At 54.6% G+C, this 12,576-nt stretch overlaps 1 protein-coding gene across 2 annotated transcripts in view; it reads right to left on the bottom strand.

Moving 5' to 3' along the window:
- Positions 1 to 12,576, bottom strand: part of SNED1 (sushi, nidogen and EGF like domains 1) — an 87,272-nt gene extending 74,696 nt beyond the window's left edge. For both annotated transcript variants that reach the window (XM_025405532.1, XM_025405531.1), the window contains exon 1: positions 12,156 to 12,576. In XM_025405532.1, the coding sequence (XP_025261317.1) occupies positions 12,156 to 12,368 (213 nt within the window). In that variant the 5' untranslated portion in view covers positions 12,369 to 12,576. The remainder of the gene's footprint in view (positions 1 to 12,155) is intronic.

Genomic DNA, 12,576 nt, shown 5'->3' with positions numbered 1-12,576 from the left:
CTGGCATCTCAGACACCTGCTGAGGGTCAGTGTTTGTCTGCAGGGGTCTGGGGCCTGAAGTCAGCCTGGCAAGGCCTGCCCAGCGCCACTGGGACACTTACAGAAATGTAACCACTGCATGTGCAAGGAGACCCAGGAGACCTGCCACCCCCAGGCAGGGAGGGCGGTGTGCTTGTTCTGGGTCTGCAGGGTAGAGACGCTGCAGCGGGCCCTGGCTGCGTCCTCCAGCACCCCAGCCCCTGCCTGCGGATCCCGTCGTCCAGGGCCTCCCCGTGGCCACCCTCTGGTCTCCTTTGGGGTCATGGCTCTGCCTGCAGCCTGGAGCCCAGGCCCTGGATCAGTGCTGGCATCGCTCTCCTCCCAGTCAAGCACGGGCTACTGAGAAAAACAAGACTGCCATCTGGACGTCACAGTCCCAGGTGGGTGACAAAGGTCCTGGGAGGGGCTCACACACAGGCCGCCTGGAAAAAGTTCTGCGTTGGACACAGCTGAGCATGGCGGGCACCCCGGTGAGTGCCCCACGCCCCGTCCTCACCCTCCTCTCTCAGGCTGTGGTCAAGGCCAGCCAGCCTTACAGTGGCCTTGCCATGAAGGGGCCGCTCTGACCCCTCTGAGCAGGCTGAGATTCTTGGGCTGCTGGTCAGCTGCCACCCTGGGGAGGCCCCAGGCCACATGGAACCTGCAGCTGCGGTGACTTGGGGACTTGGAGGAGGCTCCACGCCTTCCTCCATGGGAGGTGGGGCTGGCCACTGGCACTCAGGGCTCTCCTGCCCTCGGGCACCCGTGCCTTTCCTGCAGGACGGGGCTGACCCTCTGCTGGCTCAGGAGGAAGCACAGAGACGCGCTCCAGTGGCATTTCCGACTTGGATGAAAGCAGGAAAGAGCTGAAGCTTCTGGGGAGTCTCGGCTGGGGAGGTGACCTCGGGCTGAAAATGCCAATATGCAACAGCCTGCTCCCCCGACCTGAGCCGAGGGGCTGCTCTGAGCAGGGCAGGGTGGGCCTGGAGGGGAGCCAGGGACCCAAGAGACTTCCGAGGGCCCCAGGAGCCAGGAAGCAGCACCCTGGCTCTGCAAACCTTAGATCACAAAGGCGGTGCTGCGGTTCCCGGCTTTGACTCCTCTGCCAAGAGTGAAACAGCACAGCCCCGAGGTGTTTTAGAAGCTTGTTTTGAAAAATGTAGGCATGTCTTTTATTTCCTGGCAGCTTTCTAGGCAATTAGGATTCCTCCCACAAGCACAGTGCAGCGGGGGCTGGCGTCCTGGGGCGGCAGGGGGTGGGGCGGATGGGCAGGGCCTCTGGAGCTGAAGGGGATGGTCTCCCGCTGAGCGGCCTCACGCCAGCCCTGAAGGGAAGGAGGCTGGCCCCTGGCCCAGCCACCGAGGGCAATACTGGGCTGGGCCTCCAGGGAAACACATGGGACAGAAGCAGTCACCCAAGGGGGTGTTCCAGTGGGAGGGAAGAGAGCTACCACCAGGGACAGCCAGGGTGACTTCCTGGAGGAGGGGACATCTGAGCTGCATTCAGCGCCCAGACAGGGAAGGAGTAAGGGAGGGGTTCCCAGGAGAGTGTTGATGCCCTGTCCTCTCTCTCCTGCAGCTGAGGTCCTGGGTCTCTTGGCTTCCCTGTCTCCATGGGGCCATGCCCCTAGCCCCCATGCCCATTCTCATGCCCTGTCCCTCTTGCTGTCCTCACACACTCTCCCTCCCCACCAGCCCCTCTGCTTCCATGTGTTGACAGGAGCTCCTGCCTCCCGCTCCTTGCCTCACTTGCTTCCCACCTTGGCCAGGTGCTCCGCCAGTCCCTACGGTCAGCAAGGCCACGGCCCGATCCCCCAGAGGCCCCAGGGCATGCCTGGCCTGGGGGCGGTGGCCCCACACTCTCTGGGTGTCTATACCCACCCTTTCCATCCATCGCCAGCCTGGGCCGCTGCCTCCTGGCCTCTTGAGATCTTGCTGCCTTCAACCTGTCCACACCTCAGAGGGAGGGGCCTCCTTGCAGTCACCCTGCATCTCTGCAGTGGCCACTGGGCCACTGTCCCCTGCAGCCACCACCGTCAGAGATGCAATCTCAAGATGCAAGCCTGGTCTGTCCCCCACTCCCCACATACCTGTGAGTCTTACTCATGGGGACCCCCGTCACTCCTCCGGGACCCCAGCCCCATCCCCACATCCTGCCCCCAGTGAGCCTCCAAGGCTGCCTTGTCTGCTCCACTTTGCCACCTCCAACACACTCCAGAGCTGATGGCAGGAAATGTTTGCTGAAAGGTGGGTTCAAGAGCCCAAGAGGCTGTGCCTGACCCTTGACAAGCTCCTGGACAAGCTCAGAGGACAGTGTGATCCTGGGCTACCCTCCTGTGTGGAGGCTTTGGGGTCAGGGGCCTGGGCTGGCCACAGTCCTGCTCCCACTTGGTGCTCCCTGACCAGCCCGCAGAGCCCAGAGGCGACTTCAGCATGTGCTGAGCCCCAGGCAGCACGGGAGCAGGGCAGGGGCTGCACACAGTGGTGTCTAATAACTGACACCTGCTGGCTGAATGAATGACTTGCCCTGCTTTGCAAAGAACCAGGGAATGGATGCCGAGGCACTTGGGTATCGAGGCTGGTCCCTGCAGAGGATGAATGGGGTGAAGTCAGGTTGGGGCTCCCACCTGCCTGGTCACAGACATGCAGCAGTGTGACCAGGCCCAGACCATTCCAGCCTGTCCTGCCCTTGGATCTGCCCAGAGCCCCCACCCCCACCACCAATTAGAACACTAGGACACCCTGTCTGGCCTAGAAGCTCACGGGCAGAAGGAGTGCCAGGAGTACTATTGGCTGGGACCCTGTGGGGACGGCTTGTCCCGGCCACCCCTTCGAAGTAAATAGGAGGCAGGAGGAGACTAGAGCCTGCAGAGCAGGTTAGGTTAGGAGTGCCCTGGGTCACCATGAGCAGCCCTCGGAGGGAGGGGCCATGCTTCCCAAGTGGGGCTCTGAGCCAGCTCCAGGAGCCCCTGGTCACGGCACTGACTGTGTTCCCCCACTTGGGATCTGCCCTGGGTGGTCTGCATTCCTGCCACGCCCCCAGGCGGCCCTGGAGCAGCACGGAAGCCTGCTTTGGAGACATACAGAGTCCAGACCTGTCAAAGCTGGGAAGCGACCACCTCCAGGCTGCGCTCAGTGAGTCAGGTGGTACAGCCGCCTTCACCCACGGCAGGGTGTAACTGCGAATGCCCTTCTGGGCAGCGGCGGACAGCAGGGAAGTGCCCTGAAAAGCTCCCTGCCTTGGATCCAGGGAGCCCACATGGGACAGTCTATTGCAAGGGAGGGAAAGAGAGGGAGGCCTGCACAAAGGCCCACATAGGACAGACGCACATTGATTCAGGAGACTCTGAAACACCACAGAGCCAGTAACTAGCGACTGGTTAAACCACTCACAGTGCAGCCACAGAATGGAATCCTGCATTGTCATGAAGAAGCATGGTTTCACAGAAAAGTTAGGGCATGGTTACGTAAATGCTCATGGTGTAACGTTGAACGAAATATGCAAAATAGAGACCCATATGAGATGGTAACCCGAAGTCTGTTTTGTAAAACCCTATCCTTGAAAACAGAAAAGGAAGAACTTCACCAAAATGTTAACGGCACTTATTTTTGGATGATGGAATTATGGATGTATCATCCCAATGATGAGAAGATGAACGATGATTATTTACGGAGCAGCTTCTAGGAGCTAGCACTATTCTGGAAGCTTGACAGCGTGGCCAGCAAAACAGACAAAAGTAACTAAACTTAATACTAAACAAAGACGCATTGCTGCTCTCCTGTCTCCTTAAATCGGAGCAAGGGTGTAATCAAGGTTTTGGACTGAAGGAACGAACAAACGAAGTACTGAGTAAGTCAGCAGTGAATGAATGCACCAAGTTTCTGTGGGGGTTGCCTGGGAGAATGAGGTTTGGCCACCTGGCCACTTCTCTGCCAAGAAGCTCTAACTTCACCTTATCAACGAAAACTAAGGAGGATATGAGAATAAGTTGTAGACCTCATGACCCTTTGTCCCCGTAAACATTTCAGTATTTCCCATCAACAAGTATATTCTCTCATGTAAGCATATGCAGTCACCCACAGCAGGAAATTTAACATTGATGCAAAGCTATCAATACTGTGTTCCCCTCATTTATACATTTCATCATTTATTTACTTATATCAGTGTGAAGCCATGGATTTCTCCTTTATTTAATAGATTAGAATCTGTTACTATCATTCTTTGTTTTAATGCTCCAATTGTCCCAAACACTGCCAGTGGGAGCCCCTTCTGGAGGGCCTCTGTGTCCTTTTGACCCATCTTCATCCTTCTTCTAGTGCTTCCTTACTTTATGGCACAACAAGATATTCCAGGTTCATCTTATACTTCTCTTGCCATGACCCTGGGATCTCCAAGGCACCCTGGTTGTTTTTAGTGGAGACTGGTGTTTAGCAGCCAAGATCTGAGCATGGAAGTGCCCTTTGCTATTGAGGTATTATTGCTTCCATTAATCTCAGTGGACACAGCTAGGAACTGTGGATGTAGGTAGACACACAGGTGTATATACCTATGTCCACACCCACCTGTCATAGTACATACACGGAAATATATGCTATGAGGTTATACTGATATGTTCAAGTCAAATCTCACACAAAGCCACAGGTTTCATTTGATGTTTCCTCCTTTCCATATCTGCAACTCCTGTCTTCAAGAGAAGCTCACATCATTCTCAATCTATTTGCTCAAAAGCCTCAACATTTCCAACCCATACCACTGTGCAAAACAATTCTACACGTGGAGTTTAATAATTGTTCACCATTCTTTTCACTTTTGTTCACAGATAGGCAAAGTATTGTATTAAAAAGTACATGCTGAAATTAGTAGACAGTAATTTTAAAGCAATTATTACAAACATGAAAAATATGCCCAGGATAGAAAAGGAAATGTCAACATAATGAGGAGAGAAATGAAAAATGCAGAAAAGATCCAAATAGAACTTATATGAGTAAAAAGTGAAATAGATGAAACAAACATACTCTGAATGGGATGAATAGGTTAGACTGTGTAGAAAAAAAAATCAGTGAATTTGAAAACGTAACAGTAGAAATATCCAAAATGAAGGACAGAGAAAAAAGACTTAAAAATAACACAGCCTCATTCTCATTCTCAATGAGCTCTGAGACAACAGTAAGAAGTTAAATGTACATACAATTTGAGTCTTCAAAAGGGAGGAGAGAAAGGACAGAAAAAATATTCAAAGATGGCTGAGATTTTTTTCAAATTTCTTGGAAACTATACACTCACAAATCATGAGTCTTAATGAAACCAAGCAGAAGAAATATTTTTAAAGCCCTACAACAATACAGGTAATAACCAAATTGCTGAAAAGCAGTGATAAAAAGAAAATCTTAAAAGCAATCAGAGAAAAAAGATGCATATACAGAGGAACAAAGATGGGAATGACAGCAGACTTCTCATTAGAAACTATGTCAATCAGAAGACAACAGAGCACCATCTTCAAAAGATTTAAAACACAAACAAAATCCAAAGTCAATCTGGAATTCTATACCCACCCAGCAGAGATATCTTTCAAAAAATGAAGATAAAGAGATTTTCAGATTTTAAAAAACCAGAGATAATTTATGCCAGCAGGTCTACACTATAAGAAACATTAGAGGAAGTCCTTCAAGCAGAAGGAAAATGATATAAAAATGGAAATCTGTGCCAAGCACGGTGGGTAAGGTCTGTAATCCTAGCACTTTGGGAGGCTGAGGTGGGCAGATCACTTGAGGCCAGGAATTCCAGATCAGCCTAACCAACATGGTGAAACCTCATCTCTACTAAAAATACAAAAAGTAGCTGGGTGTGGTGGTGGGCGCCTGTAGTCCCAGGTACTCAGGAGGCTGAGGCAGGAGAATTATTTGAACCCGGGAGGCAGAGGTTGCAGTGAGCCGAGATCATGCCACTGCACTCTAGCCTGGATGACAGAGTAAGTGAGACTCCATCTCAAAACAAAAACAAAAACAAAAACAAAACTAAACTAAAATTTAAAAAATAAAATGTTTTTTTTAAAAAAAGAAATATGGACCTACACAAAGAAATGAAGACTTTCATAGTAAATATATGGTTAAATGTAAAAGACTTTCTAATTTTTAATCTCTTTAAATGATAATTAACTGTTTAAAGAAAAAAAACCATTGGCCAGGCATGGTGGCCTACGTCTGTAATCCCAGCACTTTGGGAGGCTGAGGTTGGTGGATCATGAGGTCAGGAGTTCAAGACCAGCCTGGCCATGATGGTGAAACCCCAACTCTACTAAGAAAAAAAAAAAAAAAAACTAGCTGGGTGTGGTGGTGGGTGCCTGTAATCCCAGCTATTCAGGGGGCTGAGGCAGAGAATTGCTTGAACCTTGGAGGTGGAGGTTGCAGTGAGCCGAGATCACGCCACTGCACTCCAACCTGGTGACAGAGTGAGACACCATCTCAAATAAACAAACAAACAAAAAGTTAACAGTGCATTATTGGGTTTATAACATGTGTAAAGTAATACATATGACAACAACAGCACGAGGGCCAGAAGGGAAATGGATGTATGCTGTCATAAAGTTATTATATCATACTTGAAAGTATATAATATTATTTGAAGGTAAACTATATTAAGTTAAAAACGTGTTTTACATCTAGAATAATCACGAAAAAATAAATCAGAGGTGTAGCTAATAAGCCAGTAGTAGAGATAATACGAAATCATTTTTAAAAATCCAAAAGAAGAAACTATAGAGAACAGATGTAACAAATAGGAAGGTGATACATTAAAATTCAACCATATGGATAATTACATTAAATGTAAATGGTCTAAAACACTCTAATTAAAAGGAAGAGATTTGTCAGTCTGGATTTAAAAAAATAAATACTACACTTCTTTTTTTTTAGCATTTACAAGAAAGAGAATCAAGGCCACAGTCATTAAGGTGTGGTAAGGGTTTTGCTGAAGATTTCACAGGAAGCCAGAACAAGAAGCCACAACAAATGGTCAGACTGCCATTTTATCAGCATTGTGCTCACTGCCTACACACATCTCCTTTCTTCATGGCTCCCCTAGTGGATGTGGGGACCATTTTGCGCCACAGGCAGAGGTCAGTCTCACCCCCAGGCTCATCTCCACTCCAGGATCTTCCCCTCCATGCGTGCATCAGCCTCTCTCCTTCCTCACAGAGGACAGCCTGGCCCTATCCAGCCCTGGGGCTTCCAGCCCTACTCCAGCTCACTCAGCCAAGAAAGGGCACATCAGAAACTAGAGATATTAGAAGGCGGAGAGCAGTAAAAATGATAACCAATGTTGTTTTGGTCACCTTTATAAATTGCTGTTCCTGTGTGCAGCCTTATGGCTTCTCAAGGCCCATCACACACAGAAATGTCACAGACAACACTTGATGTCAGTATCACACAAACTGACCTGTCTTCCCTGTGAGCCTCTTCTCTAAGCAGGTCACCTGCAGAGGTGGGGCAGTGCAGACAGAGACTTTCCTTATGGGGCCCAGCATGCAGCCAGGACCCCCTACCACACTACCGTGTTCCAACAGCTGTGCCTGGGCCATGGGTCAGGCCAGTCCTGGGAGGGAGCCAGCCGTGGGCTGAGGCTGAAGTGTGCAGGTCCTGCATCTCTGTGTGGAAAAGCTGACCCCCAGGCTAAGACTCACCCTGTCAGGGACGGTGGGACTGCTTCTGCTTTGGGGAACACAGGGTGCAGAAATGTGCTGGTGGCCACCACCATGAGCCCACAATGCGGATGTGGCACAGGAGGACTCACTGCTCAGGGCACAGGCATTTTGCTGCATGCATCCTCTGGCCTCAGCAGGGGTGGAAGAGAGAGTCCTTCACAGGGGCACAACCACCACTACAGCCCCAGGCTGTGGTCTGAGGCCTATTCTGAGCCCACCACCAGAATGGTGGCATGAGGATGGATGTGGTCCCTGCCTTCATGGGGTGCATATCCCAAACAAGAAAACGAAGGAGCACCCCAGGTGAGGTCAGAACCAAGGAGCTGCAGTGAGCACAGAGGGTGGGGCTGGGGGAGTGTCTGAGCAGGGTTGGGGGTGCAGGGAGGTGTAGCGGGGATTCTGGCGAGAAGAGACCGGATCCCACCGGCGTTTTGTACGGCTCCCTTGCCCACTCTGCACAGAGGAGGGAAAGGCCAGGAGCTGGAGGTCAGCAAGGGGGTGCTGCAGGTGTCCAGGCAAGTGGGGACGGAGCTTGCATCGGGAAGGGGACAGCTAGGAAGTGGTCCAAATAGAGATGTAGGCGGAGCTGCTGCTGATGTGGAGGGTGAGGGAGAGGAAGGAGGCATCGGGGAGGCTCTCAGGGGTTCATTCAGGGAGATGGGTGGGGGCCAGGGAGGAATCAGGATTTCTGTTTGGGTCCCACTGAGTTTGGGGTGGCACAGTAAGGAGGCAGCTGGACCTAGAAGACTGAAGACCCCTGAATCTGCATTCTGAGCCTCAGTTTCCTCATCTGCACTGGGCATGACTGTCCTGCTCCATCCTCTCAGGGGCTGCCTGTGAGGTCCAGGCAGATCACAGCTGTCCTGGGCTCATGGCCTTGACCTGGAGTCATCAGGCTCTCTCACTCCAGCATCCTCCTTGACTCCAGCCCCATTCCTCTTCCCCAGGATCCCCTTCCATCTGCTTCCGCCATACCCAGGCATCAGCAAGAAGCGGGTGCTGATGAGGGGCAGGACCACCTTGGCCAAGCCCACAGCAGGGGGTGGGCCAGCCCTGGAACCACAGTGAATAGGGTGGCCAAGGGGCAGCCCAGGACCCTCCTCCCAGCCAAGGGGCTCCTGCATTTGCTGGGGTGTTTCATGAGCTCAGGAAAGAGCAGAGAGGGCAGTGATTTCTCCCCACGTCTTCTCCCAGATCCACTCATGCGCAGGCCTCGGTCCCGCTGAGACAGTCCCTGTGGGTCAGGGTGGATTTTCCTGATGCCTTGGAGCTGGTGACCACACAACCGTGACAGTGATGGGGTGTGTCACAGGTATGATCTGATGGGGGAGCTTCACCACACAGATGGGGAGACAGAGGCTCAGAGAGGAAATGACCAGGCAAAGGTCACAGGCTGCAGGTGAGCTCCCACACCAGAGCAGCTGCCCTGGGCTCTGTGTTCTGGGAGGGGTAGGGACGGGATTGTGCCCGGATGGGAATGTCATGCAGAGCCAGAGCGAGCAGACTTGGGGTATGGCACCAAGCCTCAGGACGCAGAGTAGGGGTTTGGCCAGCACCAGCCAGGGTCAGGCTGACTGTCTGCATTCCTCCTTCTTGCCTGCGGGCTCTGCAGGGCACCACCCACTCTCAACCCTCAAATCCTCCCTGCCTCTGCTCAGGGCTCTGTCGGGGGTCCTGATACCAAGGAAATCGAGATCTTCCCGTGGCCTAAAGACCATGCCGTGGGTGGGGGCAGTGCTTGGAGCCAGGGGCTTCAGTGCAGGGGGCACCAGGAAGATTTCCTGTCTCATTACCTGCACCTGCCCCTAGGAAACCACTCCACCTGCACAGGCCCCACGGCAGGGTAGCAGCAGCGCACCACACTCCTCGGCATACCACAGTCCTCGGCATACCACACTCCTTGGCGCACCACACTCCTCAACGTGCCGCACTCCTTGGCTGCATTATCTTTGTGTATAGAACCTCAGCAATAAAATGCACTTTCAACACTTTTCAGAGCCTTACAACTTACCACACACATACAGCCACTATGACATGAGAAAGAAGCAAAACGATGGGTCCCTTCTGGAAAGGGGGCCACTCCATGTGTGGCAGAGCTGTCTTGCTAGGGCCATAATCCATGTGCTATTTCTGATGAAGACTGAAGAAGCACCCATCTCATGCAAGAGCACTTCTAATTTCTACCTGTGACGTGCGGGCAGTGTCAGAGGGAGGCATGTTCATTCATTCAGACAACAAGCCTACTCTAGGTCAAGCCACAGGCTGGGGGTGGAGGAGCACAGAGGTCACTGCAGTGGGATGGGGGCTGGAAGGTCCTGGCTGGGCCTGACATGCGAGTCTGAGTCCAGGGCCAGCAGACACCATGCCCCTACTGACTGGAGCTGGACAAGGGCCAGAGCCAGGGGCCTCCGAAGAGGGTCTGCTCAGCCTGGGTGGGCGTGGGAGGCCCCAATCAGGTCCACTTCCTTCAGAACAAATGCCTCCCTTCTTTCCACCTGGCTTCAGCCCTAACCTGCTGCCAAGCACCCCTTCCTCTCTCCCTCCTTGACCACAGAGCCCTCACAGTTACTTCAGGCAAGGTGTCCTGGGCAACACACCCTCAAGAATCCCATTTTCCTTCCTGCTAAGCAAACAGAAAGGTGAAGTGCGCTGCAGGCACTGCGTCCACATCAGCAAATGTTTTTCAAATAATATCTTTGTTTCAGGAAAAAGCTCTGATGGAGATAAATGTTTTGTTAGCAGCCAGAAGGTTCATTTCTGACGAAACCCTTGTTTTCCTAGCAGATCTTCCCACGTTAGAGCTGTTTCCCCTAGTTGTTCTGGCAAGGGTAGATGTTTTCGGTGAGGCTGTTAAGTGGGTTAACCATTTTAATAATATTTTTCACCTGTGACTTTGGGCGGGAACGCTGAGCCTGGCCCAAATGCTTAAGGAGCCTTTTGAGTTCTGTTCGGATGGTGCCAATGTGAGTGTCCCATACCTAAAGTGGACAGGCCTCCTCCAGCCCGGGCCAACCCTGAGCGCCGTTCTGCCCTACCCACTTCGTACTTCCAGCAGTTAGTCCCGCTCCTCTGTCCAAGTCCTGGTCCAGAGGGACTTTCAGGGGGTAGCATCGACAGCATGGCTGCTCCTCCCACCACGGTCAGGTCACCCAGTGCTGCCACTGAGGTGGGGAGGCCTTCCTGAGCAGGTGGGGGAAACACAGTGGGCACTGTGGATGGTGTTGGGAGTTGTGGGCTGGGAGGTGCCCTGGAGGGCATGTGGCGGAGGAGGCCCTGTGGATGGAGGCGGCGACGGATGATGATAGCCATGCAGAGGATGTGGATGGTGACGACGGGAAGCTGGGGACCATGGGGATGGTGGTGGAGGGAGTGCTGCTGCTGGTGGGGTTGAAGGAGGTGGTGCTGATGGTGGAGTTGGCAGTACAGGTGGTGTTACTCCGGGCAGCACAGATGGCAGAGGAGATGTGGCTGGCAGTGGGTAGAGACTGGAGGTGGGCGAGGGTGTGGGAGGGCTGATGGTGGAGGTGGCAGTGGTGATGGAGCCAGAGGGGACTCTACTAGAGGCTGGCCCAGCAGTTTTCTAGATATGATCTGGGGTGTTTCAGGAAACCACCAAGTTCCAGTGCACGGTGGCCTACTCAGGGCAAGTGCTCCATGCAGTTACCAGGTGCATTTCATTCCCTGGGCGGCCATAAGGGCTTGGCCTAGGGTCACACTCTGGGAGCCATGGAGACAGAACTGGCACTGGGCCTGTTCCTTCAGCTGAGCTGAGCCTGCTGTCATGAGTCCCTGGCCTCAGGAGTCCCACTGGGAGTCCTGTTTGGAGGGTCTGAGCCTGAGCGGCCAGACCCCAGACTGCGGAGAGGAGGGGAGAGAGGGGGCAAGTCTGTTGCTAGCCCGCTTAGGAGGGTCTGTGGAGAAGCAGGCCCTGCCCTAAGTGCCTGGGCAAGAGGTCCAGTCTCCTGGCCCTGGGCCGCACTGGCGTCCACGGGGGGCGGGGCTGAAATGGCCCAAGGAGGGGCTGCAACCTTCGCAGGCCAGGAGCCCCACTTGGGAAACTGAGGCCCGGGAAGCCCGTGCCCACGGCCACACTGCCATGTGTGAAAACCAGGGCAGTACCAGGGCCCCCTGCTCTCCCCTGGGGATCAGGCGCCGGGGAGACGCGCTCGGCAGGTCTGGCAGGGGCTGGGGCGCCGCGCTCCACTCGCCCCCGCCTCGGTGCCCGGCGGCTGCCGCCCTCGCCCCGCCCGCGCGCCTCTCCTGCGGGCCGCTGTCCGGCCTTGGCCGCCGAGGGAGGAAGCGCTGTCCTCATTCCACCTCGGGCCGCCCCGGTGCCAAGTGGCTGGCGGCGGCGGCGGGAGTCCGGGCCCGGCGGGCAGCGGCCGGGGCGCAGCGCCCTCCCCTCCCGGGCGCCCCGCGAGCCCGGGGGTTACTCACGTAGAGTCCGGAGTGCTCGGCGCCGAAGAACGGAAAGGGCACCGAGAGCGGCCGCAGCCCCGAGCCGCCGTCGTCCTGCTTGGGGGTGACGGCGTCGCCGCGCGCGGCGCCGAACGGGTAGAAGTCGGCAAGAGCCACCGCGCCGCGCACCCCGCGCGCCCCGAGCCCCAGGGCCGCGGCCACCAGCAGCGGCCAGGCGACGCCGAGCGGCATCGCGGGGGTGTGCGGGCGGGACGGGGCGCGGGCGGCGCAGGGCGCTGGGGGACGAGGCTGCGCGCGGGGGTGGCCGGCAGGGCCAGGCGGGGTGCGGGGAGCGCTGGTGCGCCCGCTGGCCGCGCCGTCGGGGGCTCCGCGTCCCGCGCCCGTGCAGCCGGGCCGCGCTCTGTCCGCAGCTCCGCGGAGGAAAGCGCCGGGCGGGACC

The sequence above is a fragment of the Theropithecus gelada genome, chromosome 12 (assembly GCF_003255815.1).
Source record: "Theropithecus gelada isolate Dixy chromosome 12, Tgel_1.0, whole genome shotgun sequence".
Taxonomy (NCBI): domain Eukaryota; kingdom Metazoa; phylum Chordata; class Mammalia; order Primates; family Cercopithecidae; genus Theropithecus; species Theropithecus gelada.
This window is presented reverse-complemented; position numbering and strand designations above follow the sequence as displayed.